The 23,679-nt window shown below is 32.9% G+C and overlaps 1 protein-coding gene across 1 annotated transcript in view; it reads left to right on the top strand.

Moving 5' to 3' along the window:
* The window catches only part of LOC142976482 (uncharacterized), a 29,921-nt gene extending 13,239 nt beyond the window's left edge, over window positions 1–16,682 (top strand). The window contains exon 3 of the mRNA XM_076119877.1: window positions 14,615–16,682. Coding sequence (XP_075975992.1) covers window positions 14,615–14,788 — 174 coding nt within the window. The 3' untranslated portion in view covers window positions 14,789–16,682. The remainder of the gene's footprint in view (window positions 1–14,614) is intronic.
* The last annotated feature ends 6,997 nt before the right edge of the window (window positions 16,683–23,679 follow it).

A 23,679-nucleotide genomic window follows, 5' to 3' on the forward strand; every position in this document is an offset into this window, starting at 1 on the left:
CGAGAAACTCATTCATTCGATTTTTTCATGCACAAAATAGCCGGTTGTTTAACAAGATGCGTTAAGGCTGACATTGTTTTTATGGAACTCGACCTGTAGGATTTTGTGGTTTTTCCATATTTTAAACAAGACTTTAGGCAAACTTTTGGTTGTAAATCAATAAAAATTAACCATTCTAAATTTTTCTGAAGGCACTTTGTGCAGTGATAAAGTTTTTATAAAAAATCAAGGGACAGTTTGATTCGAAATGCTTCGAGCGTGAATAACTTTTTCTGGATTTGGTTCATCTTAAAGCACCCATAAAGTCGACTGGTGTTCATTTTTCGGCTCATGCGCATAGATCCTAGATCCGTGTTCTATCATGATTTGATACATGTATTTTGAAGCAAAACGATAGATTTTTCAAGCATTTATTTGCGCTAATCGGCTCGAGGACCTTATCTAAATGTTGTGAAAAAAAAAATGGTTCATTTAGAAAAAATATTCTAATCGGAAATGTTGTTACCTAATATTTTATATCTAAGAGTGGAAATAATGTTAAAGATTGTGTCATTCTTTTCATGTATCAGGAAACTAAAATGCATAATTAATTTTCGCACAGCATCAATTTTTCCGAAGACAACTCATGACCTTGGACGACCTTCAGGAATTTCATTGGTGATGGAAAAATAATCATGATAGAACTCTATTTATCGGCGTTTTAAATTTTCAAAGGATCAGACTTTATCACCGTAATAATAAATAAGTCGATATAGACACGACTGTTTCTATATGTCACGTCGAAAGTCGTAAAAAATATTTGCACGAAAATGTTAACATCCTAATGTCATTTTCCCGCACACTTACAATTTTCGATCGACGATATTGAAAATATTTTCAGCGCAGATTTCAAAACTTTCTTAGGAATGTAGTGGTCAAAAAGATCAAACTTTACGATAAAAACGCCAAATGGGGTCTAAAACAATCAGATTCGTCAAGGCTCAAAATATAAGTAGTGACCTAAGTATTATAGTTCAACGATTAAGTGTAGAGTCTTTTATGCAAGACTTGCGGCTGTGGCTTAAAGTTTCTATATTTTGGACATACGGAGTATAATTCAATTTTTAGGGTTCAGTACCCAAAGGGTAAAACGGAACCATATTACTAAGCTTCCGCCGTCTGTTTGTCTCCAGGCTATATCTCGTAAAAAACGTGATAGCTAGAAAGCTGAAATTATACAATTAATGATGTATTTTCGTTGCCATTATGACAACAAATATATTAAAAAAAATATATTATGATCGGCCCCCACCCGTACACCCGTAACTGTCTTTCTGTTCTGTTATATGTATGTTTTTAAAAGTCCTCGCAATTATTAGTGCTAGAGTTGTCTTTCAAAAGAAAACTAAATAAATTGTGGATGCCAAGGCTCCCTACTAAGTTGTAGCACTTATATCAGTAAGCCACCATTGCATTTAGCAACGTACTAATAAATGCAAATAACGACGCGTATCAGTGGAGTGTGACGACTTTCCATTAAACTGTTCTATACTGTTCTGTATTGTGCTGATATTCTGCAACAACGTTGTAATTTTGACACGCTTCCCGGATATCGTCTCTTGCTTTAAATACAGGTAATTGCGACCTAATTATCGATATTAACTGGGTTGTTGCATTGCTACATCATTTTGCTAGTCTATCGAAGGGTATTGTGCTTCTCCGCAGTGTACTACTCTTATATTGGCCGTGGCTGCAAATCGTTACACTGTTAATTGTTTCAAATATCACTTTTACATATGCTTTCTAATGGTTTAAGTTATGCCAGATCAAGGTACTAAGACTATCTAAATGATGAACTATTGGGCTGCCACGGAAACTGTTTGTTAATTTATCTAGAGCTCAGTAAGTTTATGGTCAATTAGGAGTCACGAATACTACTGCTAATTGTAAGGTTTAATTTCGGGCGAAACAATTAAGAGTTCCTTTCCCCAATAAGCATATAGGCTATTTCTACAGCTAATAACCTAAATATAAAAATATATTACTTAAGTGTTTCCATGTAGACTTCAACAGGCATAGTTACTTGACGTTTCGGCCAAGTAACACCAACCAATCTAACTTTAGCCATACACACGGTAGTTCAAAAGTCATACTAGTAACATAATTACATTACTTCCGCACAATAATCAAACATATGACCCTTCACTCTAACATTTGAACCATTAAATGTCAAGTTCAAGTGTTCATTGTTACATGTCACTACTTACATTGTTAGTCAACATGTGAGTTATTCTGACTGGTGTGGTGCGAGTTCGTGACTCGGCCGAGGCTTTTTTGTTAGATAATAATATTAATAGTTAAGTATGTTGTTTTGTGATTTTGGATGTAGATCAATGGTCAGAAGATTAATAAGTGTTGTACCTTGCGTAGTACTCGTACCTAATCAGTACGTATGGATGTATAAAGGAGGAGGTTAAGTTATGCCTATACACATAAAGTGTTGTTTTGTGTACATTTTGCATACAATTGTATTCAAATGATTTCGTAGTTGAGCTTTTAGTATTGTTTATCTTTTATTCAAAGACTATATTTCCTTATTACAGTGATGAATCAAATAGTTAAAAGTTTGAAGAATAGAGTTTTTAAATCTTGACGCTTATACACTGACTGATTTTGAAACTAGGTCACTCGAAAATCTTGCGGTATATATCCCATAAAAGTTTTTATAGAAAATAGAATGTTAATAAGTAATAATATTTACCTACTATGTGTAGTATCTTTTTTAAGTTATTCAATAATGAAAAAAGTGCCCACGAATCAGTCTTTTTTGTTGAACTGAATTAATCATGAATCTTTCCTAACTCCAAAAACCAAAATTATAAAAAATCCGACATCAAACGCAAGATTAGACAACAAGCCTACAAATATTTTATTTAACAACGAACACATAACAAAGACTAGTATTTTGACAGCTTTAGTGTGATGTCGTGATCGGGTCGAGGTTATTACGCAGTGAGCCAGTTCGACGCCGGCTCGTGCAATTTTACAAAACATTGAACCCATTTCGCCGTGCGATTTTATCAATAAATTGGATTATGACAAATGGTTTTTGTTGTTTTTTTAACATGAATGTTAGAATATATTTGAAGCTGATGTTTTTTTTTAAATTAAATAAATGTTTCAGAGATTAATACGGTTTCTAAAGGACGTATGGTTTTCAATAAAAAGTGTAGTAAGTTTTATTCATAATCACTTTTATTCGATTTTTTATAAAAACGTAATACATCAAAAGGTAATGTCGTAAGAAGATAACATTTACGTTAACGTAAACATATCAAAAAGCTTTTTTTGTTGCTTATTATCCAGCGTCTTCATAACTATTTTTCAAAACCATTAACACTTTTTTGTATAACGTTACCTATTAATAGAAAAATCAGTATAATTAGATCCTAAGCATTATAATTTCGTAGGCGTTTCTACCGTAACCTTCCATAACACATGGGTACATACCTAATAAACTTAACTCCCACAAACAAAACATGGCCAGGAACCATAATCAACCCGTCAATACAATTCGTAAACCAAGAGTAATGATAGGCTATAAACAATCCTTCAAGGCTATTATAGCCTCGGGCTATGTCCGTGAAAATAATAGCCGTTGCACAATACAAATTAGATTAATTATGTACAGATAGTATCGATGTGTTTATTATGTATCCGTAATTTTAAATAACTATGTAAATGATTACTGCGTTAAATATCCGACTAAATCAATGTTAATTACCGTAGTTAGCTACCGGTTCAATTGTAGCTACAAACGTCGGATCCCAACAACCTATCGTTGGTAAGGCACTAAGCGTTGGTTAAGTATTGAAATCCAGCGAAGACTCCCCAACTAGCACACAAGCGCTATAACAAGCTGCACAATGGCCGGTTAAAGGATTTTTATAACGCCTTAGGCTCCTTAGTAAGAAGTATAGTGGTTCTATAAGCGGCTACAGATCTCTTGTAGCGTCAAATAGGACCATACTGTCCAGCTTATAGCTCTACATTGGATCTACAGTGGTCGTAAATAGTAATTATAATAGAACGTAGTATAGTAGTAATACAGGAGCGCTAAAATAAGATGAAGGTGGTATAATCGCGCTACAAGAGCTTTTTCGCAGCTTCGTGGCGCTTACCAGCTGTTGTACAGAGGTGGTTAGCGCCACGAGCGTTCGAAAAAGCTCTTGCAGCGCGATTATACCACCTTTACCTTATTTTAGCGCTACTGTGTAACGGTTATAAATGCTAACGCTCTAAATTAGTAATATGGTCGGTTTATTGTGGTGTAAACTAAATATATTGTATTAAAATGAATCATCAGTGACAAATGAGGAGACATTTTATTTTTACGGATTGGATTATGAAAATAACAAGTAGTCTATCGCTTTTATTTCTTTGTGTACGTGATATGAAAGTGCGAGTTCCAGTTTGCTGTCAATATATATGTATATTATCGTCAATATTTTCATGCGCCCTCAAAATATTCAGTTTTAAATGCAAAAATTATATAGATATGTGGATTTGAAAATTGTATTTTGAACATAAATAAGACTTTGAGTGTTACAGATAGTTTAATTAGGGTTATAGGTAATAAAAAATGATTTTAATTATGTTAACGTTACCAGGCTATAGATTTATATGATCTTCAAAAGATCGTAATAACCTCAAAAAATACGTTTACCAAATGCTGTAATGGCGTCTCGATCAAGCACCTCTCAGAGTTGGTTACATCTGCTCTAGCGGCTTAAGCTGTACAAAGGCTCTAGTGTTTGCTGTTGTAGACCTCAAGGTTCTGCAGTTGTGGCATAGGAGTGCTTCAATATAATTGTTTTGGTCGCACACCAGCATTTTACTCGTACTTTTAGGGGTCAGTCGTTGAATATTAAAATAGTTTTAATTTTTTTTTTTAATTTATATTTTATTTTATTTTATTTTATTTTATTTTATTTTATTTTATTTTATTTTATTTTATTTTATTTTATTTTATTTTATTTTATTTTATTTTATTTTATTTTATTTTATTTTATTTTATTTTATTTTATTTTATTTTATTTTATTTTATTTTATTTTATTTTATTTTATTTTATTTTATTTTATTTTATTTTATTTTATTTTATTTTATTTTATTTTATTTTATTTTATTTTATTTTATTTTATTTTATTTTATTTTATTTTATTTTATTTTATTTTATTTTATTTTATTTTATTTTATTTTATTTTATTTTATTTTATTTTATTTTATTTTATTTATTTTATTTTATTATTTCTTCTTTAAAAACAGTTGACAGACTGAACCACCACTGCACCTATGTAAATATATTATGATAATAATTTTAAGCTTTAGTATAAAGGTATATTACTCGGTTATAGCGCTTTAGGTGCTTAACATAATTCTGTAATCCCCATGGCTGTAAAAATGTTTCGAATGATACCTTATACATCTATTTGCCGTACAGAAGCCATATAAATATCTGATATAACGCTCAAGGCGCTATTAAAGACCTACGCAACTCTTTTATAGATGAGTAATACACTAGCCCTAAAAAAATCTGTTATAGAACCTAAGGCATTACAAAAAGCTTATTTACGCTCTTGAGCGCTATAAGCGCAACGCATAACTCCGTTTAAACTCCTTTATCTCCTAAAGTCCCCTTATACAGTTAACGGTGTTATAGAAAGTTCCCTTAACTCAGCTATACTTCCCTAGGCTGTCTAGCGATGCAATTACATGCTCAAATATCACTATAAGTCATTAGTTTCCTACTAAACGGCTACTGTCCCGCCTAGCTGTTAAAGGGTTTTTTAAATAGCTAGTATACAACTTATAGAGAATTGTACAGCATTTGAACGACTCTTATGCAACTATCAGGCTGTATAACGACTGTATAAGCAGCTTGTGTGCTAGTTGGGTCATCTCTAGGCTACCTATGGAGTAGTCGTCGCCTCTTGCAGTTTGTTCTACTAGGTTATTAATGATACAATAACAATTACTACTTTACTAGACTGTGATTATAATGCAACGGGTCATAAAAGCTATTGAAAATTTAAGGTTACCATACCTTATAAGTTTATCCGACGTTTCGATTGATTGCTTTTTATGTGTACAAGTCGTGAAAGTTTAAAATCTGATATTGTCAAAATAACAATTGATATTTAAACTTTTACTTGATCATATATTCGAAATTGCTACATGCACATGCATTGCACATGCTTAGCAATAACGATTTTTAAAATAAGTGCTCTATCGAGTCAGCTTGAACCAACCTAGGTGTTATCATCACAGCTTCAAAACTTATTTTATAGCAGACATAGTTTTCAATTCATTTAATTCCTTACAAATACTGAATTCTTTTCAGCCTCAACAATACCTCCCGCTGGTATTCAAATGAACTCAAACACGGAACTAACAATACATTTTTACTTTACATTGTATACAAAAAGCCACAATACTTTTATGTAATTCGAATAAAATCCATTTTATTTGTTATTCTAACATTGTCACTAGGCGCTTTCTAGTGGCATTCTAGCTAATGGTACTTTCTCTACGCTACTGATAAAATGGTAACTATCTTGGTTTACCGATAGAATTAATTTAAACTACCTTTGACTGTGTCAACTGATATAACTTTAATCCATTGGTCCGTTAAGATTATTATAAAAGCGATTGCAACTCAATTTGCCATACTTTTACGCTTTAACTTCTTAAACAGTTTAGATGAAGTTTAGCAGGGTAGGGTTTAAAATTTGTATTCCGAGATCCAAATTCGTTGACCCGAAAAGCTGGTTGTTCGTGAGAAGGAACGGCAAGAAATTCACGACATGAGAAGAAATCCTAGGATAGTTTCAGTATATTAAAAAGGTTCACGTAAACGGAGGCAAAAAACAAATCTATTAATATCTTAATGTAATACGTATAGAGCAGAAAACGTAAATATTCAATTCGTTGACTAATATAAAATGACGTTACAAGAAAATAATCAATTTAACATGATTAATGACTAATAATTACGATGCAAACTGCTGTTGATTTTGATAAATCGTTCTTTGTACGTGCGTATACAAACGTACGAACTACGTCATGTCATACGCAATTACATATTGTCGTATTCCTATAAATCGTAATAGTAAATAAAAAAAATACACTACCAGTTTAGCATATTATAAATTATACTTATAGCTATGACAACCCCACTTGGCGCCGCTTGTATCGGAGAAATATCATCACTTTTAAAGGGATAACCGGCGGCAACCACATATTTATTTTACTTATTCATATATTTTACTAGAATAAGTTCCAGCCTTAGCTTTAGCCTTTGTTCAGCAGTGGGATATATAGATATAGGTTAATCTATACTATACTGATATTATAAAGCTGGAAGTTTGTTTGTATGTTTGAACACGCTAATCTCAGCACCTACTAATGCAAATTGAAGAATTATTTTACTGTTGGATAGCCTATTTATTGAGGAAGGCTAAAGGCTATATAACACCACGCTACGACCAACAGGAGCAGAGTACCAATAAAAAATGTTACAAAAACGGGGAAAGATATGACCCATTCTCTCTTATGTGACGCCAGCGAAGTTGCGCGGGTCAGCTTTAAAAAATATAGTTCCAGCCTCTTATACGTTTCCTGATGGAAAAACCCGGTAGATACCTCTTATATGTAGTCCAATGTGCTAGTGCCAATCTGTCACCAATCAAGTCAAGGCCTTTCCGTTAAAAAAACCATGAATATAATTACATAAGTTTGTTCTTGGAATTAATTATAGTTATGTAAGTAGGTGTGGCTGATTACTGGACAGATAAAGGTTTGTCTATTAGGCTGCAAAAATGTGACATAATAGAATTCGTTAACAGATTTTTAAGGTTCCGCAACCAAAGGGTAAAACGGGATCCTATTACTAAACCGTGATAGCTAGAAACCTGAAATTTTCACAAATGATGTATTTCTATTGACCCTATAGGTACATTTTTTTCATATTTTTTTGGTACAGAACCCTCAGTGCGCGAGTCCACCACGCACTTAGCCGGTTTTTTTATATATTAGTTTTGTAGCCCTCATTCTGATAACGCGAACGATTATTTAACTTTTACAATATAACGTTTTATTACACTAAATTGTTCATTTAACTCGTTACTTCTGACAATGTCCCCACAAATATTTATATTAAGCAGACGAATTATAAGAAGATGCGAAACAATTAAACAAGTCTAATTTAATACCTAATATGTCTTTGAGGTCAAATTTTAGCCACTTACGAGTTCTTACAAATACTAAGTGTTTTGTATAAGGTACGACCTACCTCAATAAAAGAAATCTAATACTATAATCACATGTATCTAGTTTAAAAACAACATCTTTATTTCTATTACCACTTTCACTGCACTTACCATAGAAGTCGCGTACTATAAAATTTGTACAACATACATTGATGGACCACTATGAAGCGCTAACTTCAACCTTGGTACATAAGCGTCAATGTAAAGTGTACAGTAGGAATGCAGTCGGTATTCTTGCGATAGGAAGTGTAGGTTGCGTAACCAGTATACTCGACTGTTACAAGTTCGAATGAAGTGAAGGATATCTAGTACGAGTGAAATGTAGGGTCAGAGCCCATTCGTCCCCTAAGATTCGCACCCTGTGCCCACTCGTCCCCTGGAACTTTTGAGGGGCCCATTCGTCCCCTGAAGAATATTTATTTTTATTCATTCTTCTAATATAAGTACATGTATATGTGTATACTGCAGCTTGGTAGTCCTGGTACAGTCGCGCAGAAAAGGCTATAATAAAAAATATAGTATTTCGGTAGATATCATGTTTATTTCAAATAAGATTAACACATACAAAATCACAATGTCCTAGAAACTAACAAAATACAACTCTTTTACAAAAATCAGTCTTGATTGATCATCATATAAATCAACATTAAATATAAAATATGCAGAAAAAAATAGAACACATATCAACAGTAAATAATTACTCCTTATTTTTTTGTATATTTACCAACAACATACATGCAAAATCATAATAGCTTAAATCTAAAAAAATATAACAGTACAAAAAAAAAACTAAAATCACAGTAATTATTGAAGATTAAACAAATCAACATTATTTTAGTACAAAACTAATCTTATATTTGTTTTTTCATTGCTCGCGCGCAGATACTCTGGCTAAGATTACCCCTGCCGCTTCGGCATTCCACACCCCGCGCACATATGGAGAGTACTTACCAATTTTAAACACCTTATCTATTATTTGTAACCCGTTTTTTTAACAAGCCATTCGTAGTGAGACAATCTTACATCGTAAGCCTATCGACAGGTTATATTATTATCATGACGGATTATCATTCATCATAGCTCTTTTTTCAATGATCTGTTATGATTTATTAAATTAATTCCTTTAATAAACTGTTCACAAGTGTATTATGTTAACCGTTTCTTATGTAAAATATAGCTAATTTTATCTCAGGGGACCAATAGGCACCTGAATAGGTGCCGAATCTTTAACTTATATTGTATATATATTAGAGGGGACGAATGGGTACCTTAAATATAATATATTTTATTAAAATATTAATTGGTCCCCTACCAGGAGACCAATGGGCACCTATGTAGGGGCCGAATCTACAACTTTTATACTAGGGGACGAATTTTAGGGGACGAATGGGCTCTGACCCGAAATGTATTAATTAACGAGTAATTTTTGCATTTATTACTATTGATATTTCATTAACATTTGTAGTTGAAATATGGGGAATTAATTCTGTTATTTTGGGTTACAAAATTATTTATGAAAAATGCTAAATTAATTGACTTGTAAGTACTCGACTTTTAGTATACATAATTTATCAGTATCAGTTGGTCAATATTAAATATTAAATACTCTTTATGTTAAATTTTATCGTAAATAAATGCGACACTTATATTTTAAATGTTATTAGACTACTTCTGTCTCTACCATTCACCTGATAATACATACAAACATAAAATCACGCCTTTTTCCTATAGGGGTAGGCAGATCAAAGAACTACTTGGGAGATCTTTACAAACTTCGCCTCATAAATATTATAAAATGATAATTTTCATCATAACAAAGATATGAAATATGATATCTACTAAAAAACATTTTTATTACGAAGTAAGATATTATGGAAGAATATTAATAAAATTGCAATATTACCTCAAAACGTCTGTTTGCTTAACTTTATAAGTTAAAAGGTTAACATCGATTTTATAGATAAGATACCGAAAGTAGGTGAATATTGGTTTAAAAAACAATCAATTATTTACGAAATAGTATATCTTTATCTATCTATCTGTATTTATTAAAATAACTGTGTTAGTTACACCATGTTTAAATCACAACAGCCGAAATAAAATTAAGGAAATCTCATGTTTTAGATTAGCCATCGTTTGCAGTAAGATAATAATTTAAATAAAAGGAAAAGCGATAAAAAAGCAATGTCTTATTTTTATTTATTACTAGCTGACCCGCGCAACTTCGCTTGCGTCACATAAGAGAATCATAAATTTCCCCGTTTTTGTAACATTTTTCACTGGTACTCTGCTCCTATTGGTCGTAGTGTGATATATCGCCTATAGCCTTCCTCGACTAATAGGCTATCTAACACTGAAAGAATTTTTCAAACAAACGAACAAACAAACTCTTCAGCTTTATAATATTATTAGTATATTAGTATGGATTTAATGACAGTTGTCCAGCGAGTAGTTCGCCGTCATTATTAAAAAAGATGGTCGAATAAGAATTTCCTCCTCTTTTTTAAGTCGGTTAAATGTAAAAAATATTGTTTCTAAAAATATTATGACCAAAAATAATATAATTCATACCGCACTTATTATCAATGAAATTACTTCCGAAATTTCAATTATTTTTATTTAATTTTTTTAATATTACATAATTTTAAGGATGTACTATTATTTTATTTTTTTAACACATTGCCATTCTAATCAGTCTATTTACAGGTAATTACGTATAGTTCGTTGTTATAATTAATTAAATATTACTGCATATTATCAAAGGTCACGCAAAAATACAAAACAATAAGGAAATAATGTGATAGCACAAGAATTTGCCAGTACAGTCACGAGCAAAAATACAAAGACACTGTTACATTTTTAAACGTACTTTTTTGTACGAGTAATTAATATGCGCTGCTCCGCTTTTGTTCATACCTAGTTATATCATTTACTTTAAAGAATTAAGGGCTGACTTTTAAAAAGAAAACTATGGTGTGTTCCCGAGTTTTTTTAATCATCCTTGCAAAATTTTATCAAAATCCATTTAAGGTGATCAAAATCTAGAGCAGATTTATCGAAAGAGAATAACAAAAAGACTCATCAAAAAGATCTTTACAAACTTTCGCATGTATAATATTAATATGATAGCAAGGATCACAGACAAAACTTAGAAATCATGAAATTATTATTTTAGCTAACGAACATTACTAATTTCAATATATTCACCAACAATAAATCTGAAACATTACACTGCACGCACATATTTGCTTGTAACTATACCAACCTTTAAGAGTCAGGTATACCTGCGTACACGCAACGTAACTATAACCTTGTACTTGTCCGTCACAACCACAAACAAGCAAAACTAAACCTTAACAATAAAACTTTAAAGCTCATTCTTCCTCAAAACCTCAAGGCCTTCGAAAAGGAATTGCGATTTTTTTCACACATGCTTAAATTAGGACAATTTAGTAACAGTTATTATAACAATTATTATAATAGGTTACATTGGGTTTTTTTATTTTGAAATTATGTAAATTATATTACGCGTTTATCGGACTACTTGTAAAAAATACGCAATGCAAACGTTTTCACGCAAGGTGTTTTTCGCAAACACGTGATTTTTTGCGGGTATTTCGAAATCTAATTATTTATTCATTTAGGTCAAATATTGAGGCTTAATTAAGGTATGATATTATGTAGTATTAGTATCCGCCCGCGACTTTGCCTGCGTGACAGGTTTTCCGGTGGTAAAAACTGTCCTATGGGTTAATCCAGGGTGTAAACTATCTGTGTATCAAATTTCAATCAAAACCGTCAGTGGATGTATGTAAACAACATACATACATCAATCCTCACAACTTCGTGTGATGGGTGTTACCTAGTTTCTTCGACACGATTTATGTGTAGCATACATTGTAGAGCAAAGATGTTCGTGATTGTATAAGAATTTACGTGACTTTACTCTGTTATTATTATATTAGTTACTTGTAACTTGTCAGTCTCTATAAAGTAAGGTATCCATTGTTTTATGAGATATATTGCAATTTCCGTGTGAAAGTGAAGAAAAACCTATACCTATTCTTTGACATAGAATTTTCCAACTATGTAACATGATATAGATACTAATGATACATTATTTTCTAGCAGTTTTTTGAGCAGCCTACGAGTATAGTGCAATTAAGATCTACAGTCTTAAAATGGAAGTCTTACATTTTTATTTAAAAATTCTTCCTCTGAGGCTTTTTTCTATAAAAAAACATATCAATAACGACTCTAATCCGCGAAAAAAGAATAAGAAGAATTAGTGACTGTTTTAAACAGGAAGGTACTCGTTTTGATCCCACTGCTAAGAAAACACTGCTAAATACCTACTTAATACTAAAAATATAATAATGATGATCATAACTGCTAAATACCTACTTAATACTCTAAACATATAATAATGATCGGGGTAAACCCCATTGAGATAATAAAATTAACTATGCAACACAAAAGTTTAAAAGTTAAGTCCTAAAACAAAAGCGTTCGCAAATCTTAAACCTTGAAACGTGAACTTTCAAAACGCCTCAGAATAACACTAATCCGATTAAACCTTTAGTTCAAAGCAGGAAGGCTTGCACTCACGATTGACATCTAGACTACAATTAAATACCTAGGCCGAACTTAAATGCCTAGGCTGAATAAATGCCTAAGTTGATAATATCTAGGTATTAGCATAACTATTGTTACAAGGTGAATGATAAGAATTCAATATAAACTTGTATTGTCAGATTGTTATGATAATGTTGTATTGATAGCATTGACAAGAGGCATTTTGCATTAGTAATTATAGAGTTGTGTACAATAAGTACAATGAATATAATCAATACTGATTATGCTCATTGTAAAGGACTGCGGCTAACAACAGCCTTTGAATTTACCGTACATAATACATATGTACATACATAACATCATAATCATGTTGGTAGAAGTGTATGGAATACACCGAAATTTCCACATTAACAACGTTAATCCCATGTAATAGGTGTCAAGCTCATTGCGATTTTCCAAGCTGGTTGCCGAAGTCCGAACTACTCTTGAGAAACATTTTAATATAAATTAAAAAAAAGGCCAAAAGAATTTTGCTCGACCCGGGAATTGAACCCGAGACCTCATGATCAGCAGTAGGTTACATTTCCAACCGCGTCATACAGGTATATAGTCAGGATATATAGCTACAAAGAAATTGTTGATTAGGCATATGTATAGGCCGAGCAATTTCACCCTGTGGACATTTCTAAGCTTTCGTTTGCCATCATAATGACAGTCGTTATACCAAGGACATTTTGGGATGCCTTCCTTTGGTTTGAAATAATCTTCACCTAAATAAACCTTGTACCAATTCAGAGTGTATAAACTACTAAGAGACCTAATTGTAGAGCTAAAAGTAATCTTATTATTACAAACTAGCTGGCACGCGCAACTTCGCTTGCGTTACATAAGCGTTAAAAATTTTCCCCGTTTTTGTAACATTTTTCACTGGTACTCTGCTCCTTTTGGTAGTAGCGTGATGATATATAGCCTATAACCTTCCTCGATAAATGGACTATCTAACACTGAAAGAATTTTTCAAATCGGACCCGTAGTTCCGGAGATTAGCGCGTTCAAAAAACAAACAAACAAACAAACAAACTCTTCAGCTTTATAATATTAGTATAGATTATAATCTTCTTCATAAATAACCAGCTACATTATATTCGTGAATACCAAAACGTTCACCTGACATTAACAGGCATTTATCAAATAAATATCTCTTTTGTTCTTGTTATTACTATAATGCGTTATTATAGTTCAACATCGTGGTAACATCATAGCAAGTTATCTAGTACATTCAGAACTTACAATTTGTAGTACTAATGTTTTAGAGTTAACCTCTTATTTTTGCTATTGCAATATAAATTGTATATAATTCACTACGTAGATCTTGGTTGAAGTTAAGGGGCTATTTATATGAGTATGCATTTAATATAATTGTAAAGACAACTGCTACATTACTGTTTACACAAGGTGCTATTTTGGACCAAAATTTAAGTTTTGGGCATTCTCCTATTCTGGAGTTAACTTTCTGCTCTTTGTGCCGTTTGTTTCCTCTTGTAACATATTTCGCAAAATATGTCTAAATATGACATTTAATGACAACTTAAAAACGGATGTAGAAGTAGATGCATTTTTGAACAAAAAGCCTTAACCTGGCTGCCAAAAATAGCCCAAACGAAAATCATTTTCCCTCACCAATGACGTCACCATACAACCTATTCTAACAGCCCCTTTATCTATTTTCCAGGACAAAGCAACTGGAGATTCAAAACAAGCATCAGAAACACGACAAGGAGATACCGTCCGAGGTTTCTACAGCTTCCTCGACTCAGATGGGCAACAACGAGTGGTTCACTACACAGCTGACGACTTGAAAGGCTTCAGAGCTAATATAAAGAAAATACCCACGTTGAACGAATAGTTATTTAATTGCTAGATAACTTGGTTATGTGGTGTGAAGTTGCGATTGAATTAGAATTAACTGAACTAAGTTTGCTTGTGTTCGGAGTTTCATCCCCTATTGAAATATGGTTTAAAACTTTGAATTTCGCTTTAGCAGCTTAGAGTTGGAAACTTAAATCATTATCGCTTTAAAAAAATCAGCAGTATCCATATGGTTCTGTAGTTTAGCCGTCAAAGCGTGGCAGGCAGATAGACAGACTAAAGGCGTTTGATGTTAGTACGGGTTCTCAATTTCACATTACAAAATCAAGCTGTAAGTTTAGAATTAGGTCTTCAATAGCGACTATGCGTGTCGCGTTGTGTTGCCAACTTAAATATGTTAGTCACATAAACGTAGCCAGAATTATATTTACTTATTCAACGCCAACGATTGGTATATGCGATAAATCATTTTGATGCTCAAAGAACATCATAGATAAGAAAAATATAGGTAATGAGCACATAAATGATTTGTATATATTGATAGTGAAAAGGTGAGAGAAGACAATCGTAAAGACGTTTTAATCTCGAAAGGGAAGCGAGAAATTCAATGAAAATAACTTATGAAGCCACAAAGCCTGGTGAAGCCACAATCGCTATCGAAAATCCCTTAGCCATTAAGACTGGACTGAAAAGAAAGAATGAAGAGATAAAAGTGATGCACGAAGACTGTGGTCTAAACGGTATAATCACGATGGTGCTGATCACGAGGTCTTAATCCAGGGCTCTATAGCGCGGTTCTCTGCAGTCGGCGGAAAATTTGATATTTAAAATGTACTGCAGATATAGTTCTTACGGCACCCGCTAGATGCTCGATCAGATTTTCAAACAACATTTTTCGATAGCCATTTGACTGTCGACAGTCCATAGTGGTAGAGAGTTACGCTGCAGTTTGGGGGTCAAATGAAGTGCTATTGTAGTTTTCTAATTTTTTAGATTAATTAGATAATTAATCTAAAAAATATTCTCTAATTATTCTCTAAATTCTGGCTACGTTTATGAAAATCTCTATTTATATAGGGTGTTAGAAATAGAATAGACTGCTAACAGTAAGGTTAAGAAGAATAATTAATTGCCCCAAAATTAGTTTTAGTTAATGTTGCACATAAAATGCATCGGCAGATTTAAGATTTTCGTGTTTTAGTGGCCATATTGTGCCAAATAAATTGGTAAACTATACAGGATGTGCTTTTTAGTGTTCCGTAAAAAATATAAAAAAATAGTTTTAGGATAATGTTATTATTTGTAAATACGTTTAATTTAACAAATTTGTAATACAATGAACCGATGTGCTAATTGTTGTTGTTAAACAAACGAAATAATCAGCTGGCGATTAAAGAACACACACCCTGTATACTGTAGACTGAAAACAAATGCAATTCAGAATTAGGAAATGTGAAAATTAACAGATTTAACTTAAGTGTAAAACGATGGTTGATATTTTTTCGGACACATAGTTCTTAATATAATAGGTGCTAAATCATACCAATTACCGTATTATTTCGGTATTTTGTTATTTACTAGTGGTCTGCCCTTAAGCCACGAAATAAAGTTATTTTAATATATTGCACTATTAAACCTTTCTAGAGGATCTCTCTATTAGTTGGCAAAAAATGCATTAAAATTCTGTTCAGCAGTTTATAGTTGGAAGCGAATAAATAGACAGACGTGGCCCGGGGACTTCATTTTATATTAAGCAGTTATGATAATCTTAAGGGTTGATTTATGTTTGATAATGCTCTAAGAGGCCTTTCCATGGGTGTAGCGTGAAGCAGTCTATTCGTTTAAGTGTAAATATGTATATTTTATGCTATTTTGTATACCTCATTTTTACGAGAACCATTTTTTATTTAAATAAACTAATTTTAGATGTTTTAAGTTGTTTTACTACCTTGTTCTGATAATTTACATAAAGAGATTAGTAAATCTCTTTGCTTAAATCATAATAATACCCAGTAAGGTATCTACAAAATCAATCTCTATATGCAAAGATCAATCTTGATAAAATGAAACATAATTTTCACAGAGTTGAGTAGCACTAGACAAAAAATTTTATATGTTATAGTCGCAGAAAATAAATCGACATGTTGGATATAATTGAAAACATGGGAGTTTTACAAGTATTTGATTCGTTAGAATGTATGTCGCATCTTTGTTTTACCAAGATAGAGGTACCTAGTTAACAATGCATTATACTACGCGATATTTAATAATTTTAAATAATCACTACTTATTACTTATATACTATTACTTTCTATTTATATGTCTAAAACGACAAATGTTTTAGTAATTTCGACTAATTAAACACACTAAAATTATAATTATTCTTGTAGCGAACCCCCTCTACACATTTTATGCAAGTTTTCACAATCATTCTGTATATCTGAGAACAAAAAAGACGACACGAATTTTATCTCATTAAAATAAGCACCTCCCTCGTTTAAGAGGAGACTCTTGTCCAGCAGTGAGACCGAAATGAGTTAAACTTAAATTATATAAGCGACGTTTCCTTTCATAAAACAAAGAGCAATTCTCAAAAAAGTAGGTTCTCTCTATAAACTAAATTAAAACGCCTGACAAAAAGATCATTGCAACGTCTTTTATCTGTAGCTTGCTTTTAAGAAATTGAATTTTAGCTTACCCCTCTATAGGAGCACTGCAGTAGGATATGATAGTAATTAATTTCAGATATCTATGACAAATAATACTATAGCTAGTTGCATTCACTACTTGGTAAACGACCAAGGGCTTTAAGTAACCTTAGAAAGTGGAAATTCTGAAAAAGCAGCTGCATAGTAGAGGTAGGTATATTTAAGCTAAGGGTCTCTGTGCTTTGAAGGGCAGATAAAAAGTCGGTCTCGGCTGTTGTTAGTTAAGATATTAGTCGTCAAGCCATGTCACAGGTCGGCTTGAACAACTTTGATAATAAGTTGACCACTTACCTTATACGTTAAATGAATGAATTACCAAATTATTCAACAGTAACTGAATTGGCTACCAGTCTGGACATATTTATATTTACATTAAATATTTTTTTACATGCCCTCCATCAAACCAAATCACTCAAAACATGCCTGTCAGATGCCAAAAAAACTTTAAAAGCCACTTAAAAGGACTACCGATTCCCAGCTTAGCCATTGTTAAGACTAATATTGTTAGCTTAGGCCGGATTATGTTCATTGATATACGTTTTAAACCGCGTCATGCACCGGTGTCACTGATACACATCTTTTGTACCGCAGTGTGACATTTGAATGCATTTTTTTTTAAATATATTTTTTGAGAGTTACCTAAATGTTTTGCGTTCGAACGGAAGCTGTAGATAAGTTAAAGATAAGGGTCTTTGTTAATGCTTATCTGTAATCTAGTAATCAATTCGACGAAGTTTAATTTATATGTAGGCTAAAGTCTTATAGCAAAACACATTTCTTTTTCAGGATTTTCAAAAACATATATTTTTAGCTAATGATCACTCTAAGTAATTTATAAAGAAGCGTATAATGTTTGACTCTTCGACTATCTCTATAAATCATTTCATCTAAGGTTGTACAGCAATTTAACTGCTAATACGTTACAGAATGACTATCAGAAAGTTATGAGATCACAAGTATAAATTGCTCATTACATTATTTTGCATGGTTAGACGTGTGCGTACACTACCGTATGGTATTGAGTTCTGTAGCACTTCCATACTTAGTCTTCATACGAAACAAAGAGCTTAGCTAAAATTTGAGTAACCTCTTGTGAATTTTAATGATAGTGCTGACTACCGCAATACCTAAAATTGCTTCATTAAAGCACATCATACTGATATAAAATTGTTTGTTTCAGCTGTAAACAACCGTTTTGCATTAGCTTGCAAAATATTTACAGCATACTCACAGAGGTGCTAATATGTATCTCAGTTGACAACTGAGCTTGATAGCTCTTATCATTAGGCTCCACCCCCTTTCCGAGTTAGTGGTAAATTCAGTAATTGTAACGACTATCATATGTGTCAATATTTCACCTAAATGAATAAATGATTCGATTTGGAAACTATTTGAAATCCATTATCATTGCATTGCTGTACATTGTTTTCTCCCTTTAATTATAGTGATTAACACGTTACGTCAAAGCAGCAATGTACTGAATTTGATGTACAGATAGTTGCAAACTTGTAAACAAAGAGCCGAAATTGAATTTTAAAGTATAGGTATTAATTAAAAGCCCTGTCTTGCGTAACCATGACACGTTTAATCAGAAATCATTGCAACTTTATCTCTCGCGTACAACGCGCGGTGTAATCCTCTTATCTGCTATCAGCGATACCAACTGCCATCGTTATCATAATTTATTAGCAATTAATCAATTTTACTTTGAGTTCGCTTTAGAATTCCACGAAAATTGGAGAAAATTCCATTGTTGTATGGGATTGTTTTGGGGACTTTTCTTTACAATCTTATCGTTAAACCATAGTCTAATCGTTGCTGGGGATTTTTTCAGAGTGCGATATGGCGAGACCATGACTTGAAGCCATAAGATAGTCAACCATATTAAAAAGTTGCAATACCAAAAAATGTGTTTCACTTAGCACTAAAGCACTCGAAGCCCAAATGTAGTATTTTCTACTGCAGTTTTAAACGCATCCCTTAAAAGTGTCAAATAAATCGGTATAACCAGTTTTTTTTTACCCTAGCCTAAAACTACTTATATGCATTAGATTACAAAATAGAATCCTATAAAAAATATCAATTTGTAGCATTATAAGTTTGGAATCAAGATAAAAATTAGATATCATTGTTAGCTAGGGTTTATTTTTAATTATTTTAAGGGTGCTTACATAATTAGAGGCGTGAAGATAATTATTATTTAAATGATACGGAATCAAAGTCTCACAATCAACAATTGAACAAAATTATCATAATTGCGTATCGTGGTAGCGTTGATGTTATTTTCATTTGATTTGTACAACAGATATTAAGTTTGTTTCAGACTAGGATCTTGCCGCCGGCGTCTACGTGAGTCCTGCTCCGTTTCATATCTGCTCTTATCAATGCGGATAGGACTTTAAACGGAGCGCAAAACATTGATTTATAAATAAATCCGGTTAATGGGCACGAGCCATCTTTGGTGATGAAATGGCTTTCAGTCTATCACTGATAAGGATGGCCATTTAGACACGCCAGGGGTCTTACTATAATCAACGAAAACAAATATTCGTTGAAATTTCGTTTGTTTCTATGTGTTATTCGTTATGGTACTGCCTTCTGCGTACCAAAATAGGATAGAGAAAAGTCATTAACAAACATCTCCAATATTTTAATTTAATTATCTGACACGAAACATTATATTATTATATTCGCATTTTTGAGATGTAAATATTAAAGTTGAATCTAATTCATATTTTTGTAGAAGTGAAGAAGATTGCAGGCATACTAATGGCACAAAATTGCCGGTAAGTAAAGATATGAAGTATTTGCTTTAGTGGGTTAGTAGGCAATTCAGAAATATTTCCCCAAAATATATAACTACATATTCCCTAGAAACAATAAAAATAGTTCTCAGAATTATAGATTTTATTTTAAACAGTAAGAATTTAAAGCATCTTTTTTAAAAACTAAGTAATTGGCAAATCTTGTCCGATATGTTGAAAAGGTCTCATTCCCCTGTGGCCGTGGGCCGTGGTCCTTGCTCTACGGACACAACGAACAGACAGACAGACACACAGACAGACAGAGGTGTGTGTAAGGTTGTCGGAGGGCGTCCCGGAGAGCTGTCACAACAACACAGCCTGTCGCGCGCGATGCGGATGTGAACTGGTGCTCAAACTTTAAAACATAATGGTAGAAGAACCATGAAGGGTCCAATAATTATCCGTCTTATAGATAAATGTATTGTATCAAAGTGTTTGTGGTCAAACACCTCCATAACGTCATGGTCTTTATGAATACGCATTTTTTTATAGCCCAGGATAATCAGAGTGTCGTTATTCTACGCGAGTGAAGTCGCGTGGGTATGTTAGTAATAAATTTAACTCGCTAACATAGAAATTAGAAACATCGCTCAAAATTATTTACTTACTAAGTACTTATTTGATCTGTTGAATCATACGTTTTTAGTCTTTGTAAAATCTAATTTTAAAAGAACCAACTAGCATTGGTATAATATGCTATTTACCTTAAATAATATATTACTCTAAAGATTGTTACAACTATTTGATCAATTAAGCCAAAAAGCTTGAATTGAAACTTTGAGGCTCTGCGTGAGCCGTCAATCGCTCAATGATTCGGAACGGGGCATGTTTTTTACTGCACCTCTCGACCAGTCCCTACTCCTCAGGTAGAATACCACTCACGTGATAATACACTGACGTTTACATGTACATTATATTGAAACCTTTCATTTTTGTTATAATATTTAATGCTTAAAGTTAATGTGGTCATCTTAATACTATCACCACCGGGACTAATAAGTAAGTAAGGTTTTTAGTTAGGGATCAAGTCACATGATTAATCGGGAGTTGCTCTAAAATATCAGTTTTGTAATATTTTTAGTTCAAATCAATATGTTTTTTTATTTTTTATTTATTTTTAAGGTAACGTTTCGCGTAAATATTGGATCCGTCTCTCTAGAAAATAATGCATACGCACTGATAGCGAAACGACGATTAAGTACTGTTCATTTGTTTAGTTCGGTTTCTTATGACATACTTTTTGGTCTTACACTTAAATCAGCGAATACTTTAGTAGCCGCGGGACTAATTCACCAAGTATTTTTGAGGTACATTTTGGGTCAAGACAGCTATAAAGCTTAGCAACATCTGATTACAACTGTGCTAACAGGTCGCTACTTTAAAATTTTCCAATCCATATTCTCGTTCTATCAACTTATCAGAATCCCAGGTAACTCCGCTAAAAACCACAATGAAAATAAATCTGTACAAAAAAACCCAAAGCTAAACAGCCTACACGCAATGCCCTACATCTGTCGCAACACTTGCGTAGTAACAAACATACATACAGACATACATAGAACATTGTGGTGCTGAGTGCAATTTCCTTGCACGTCGGTGTACCGCGCTATCGCTGTATCGCAACACCTCGGGGTACTATCAGACACCTTGCTGAAAATGGTTTTAGTTTAACAATAGTTAGTTTGGATGTGGGTAGAACGAAGTTTGAAAGTAAGGTCTTGGTCAAGAGTATTCTATAGTACTGTTTAGTAGATGAAGAAAAATTTGGAGTAGTGTGTACATGAGAAACTGTAAAGTTTGTGTTTAGTATTATTATTAAAGACGATTTTGTGCTTTTCTGCACAGGGGGGAAATGTCAAAAATCACTATACATGGTATTTTTTTTAATTGGAAAGGTATACTCTCAAATATTCTGTCATCGAAGGATTGAAAAAGTCAGCAATATCTTTTCTACATTAATTTATTGTGTGTGTTATGTTGGTTTTATATTTTAAAATACTTTTAAAATAGGTACTTACTACAATTTACTTATTTCATTTTAGCATAGTTCCTATGTTATTCTATATTCTATTAGAAACAATATTTTAACAAACCTACTCCTGTCAATCACACTAACGATTCAAATGTCTACTACTACAAACTACATTAGTTGCAAAAATTACTCAGATAACCACAACCCGCAGAACAGCAATAAATACACATCAGGTTTTTTCTAGCTTAACTGTCAGAATACACTTAAACGACGAAGCTAAACAATTAAACAACCCCTAACAATAACTAAGATGAATAACTTAATACTTTAAACCCCTTATTTTTATAAATATTGACCACCAACCGAGGGCGCGTGTCCGGAACAATATATAATAATTGCAATTTTCAAACACACATATTTTTGCTTGTGCTTTTGTTACGTGACTGTCTGTGTGTTTTTGTGTTTCACCTGCCTATGATTTGAATACAGAAGTTTGACGAATTTAAGCTAAAATCAGCTATTCTCAAGAGAGTTGAGGTATTAGTGAGTCCTGCTGAGTCACCTGTGGTTTTGCTTTTAAGATATCATGTTTGTGTCTTACTTGCTTTCTTCCTTTCTTTTATTGAAATATATCATCATCTCTTGTATTTAACATGGCTTAGTTTATTTCTTCATTGAATAGTGAGACAAAGGGTAGAAGCGTGTTTATTTGTATGTACTTCCAGTGTTAAAGATTCCATGACCGACTTAATAACCAGTATCCTAGTTCACAGTTCTTTAATATCAAATTTTGTGAAAGCATCTACTTCTGATTTACTTGCTTCTTGTCACCGCATTGCTATGATAGTAACTGGAATTTGGCACAAAGTTATTAGTTCGAATCCCATTTGTTTTCTCATAAGGACTATACATATCTTATCTTATCTTAGGGGTGGGGGTGCCAGTTAATGCCTGGCTGACACTTCGACCATTCCTGATCCTTTGTGTCACCCCCTCCTTTGCTACTCTAGACGTTGGGGGGCAGGGCAAAACTTATCAGTTTTGCTATGCACCCCACCGGAAGCAGCCTGTAGTCTTCTGGTTTAGGGTAACCGCATCCTAGAAGATCCATTCTTTTCCTTCCTAAAGCATCACACTCGCACAGTATGTGTTTCATGGTTTCTGCTTCTTCATTGCAGTGCCTGCATTTGGGGTCATCTATGGCTCCTATTTTGTTTAACATGTAGTTCGTGCCGTAGTGTCCTGTGAAAGCACCAAGTATTTTCTTGATGCTGTCTTTGCTGAGGTTTATTAGGTTATTACTCCAGCTTTTGTTGACGTTATTTATGAACAGTTTCGAATGGGTTAGCCCAGATATGGCTTTCCATTCTTTCAGATGCTGGTCCCTGGTGAAGTTGGTTATTGCCAGTTTGACTGTCGCATCAGGTAGTCCAATTATTGGTTC

Source organism: Anticarsia gemmatalis, chromosome 11 (genome assembly GCF_050436995.1).
Source record: "Anticarsia gemmatalis isolate Benzon Research Colony breed Stoneville strain chromosome 11, ilAntGemm2 primary, whole genome shotgun sequence".
NCBI lineage: Eukaryota > Metazoa > Arthropoda > Insecta > Lepidoptera > Erebidae > Anticarsia > Anticarsia gemmatalis.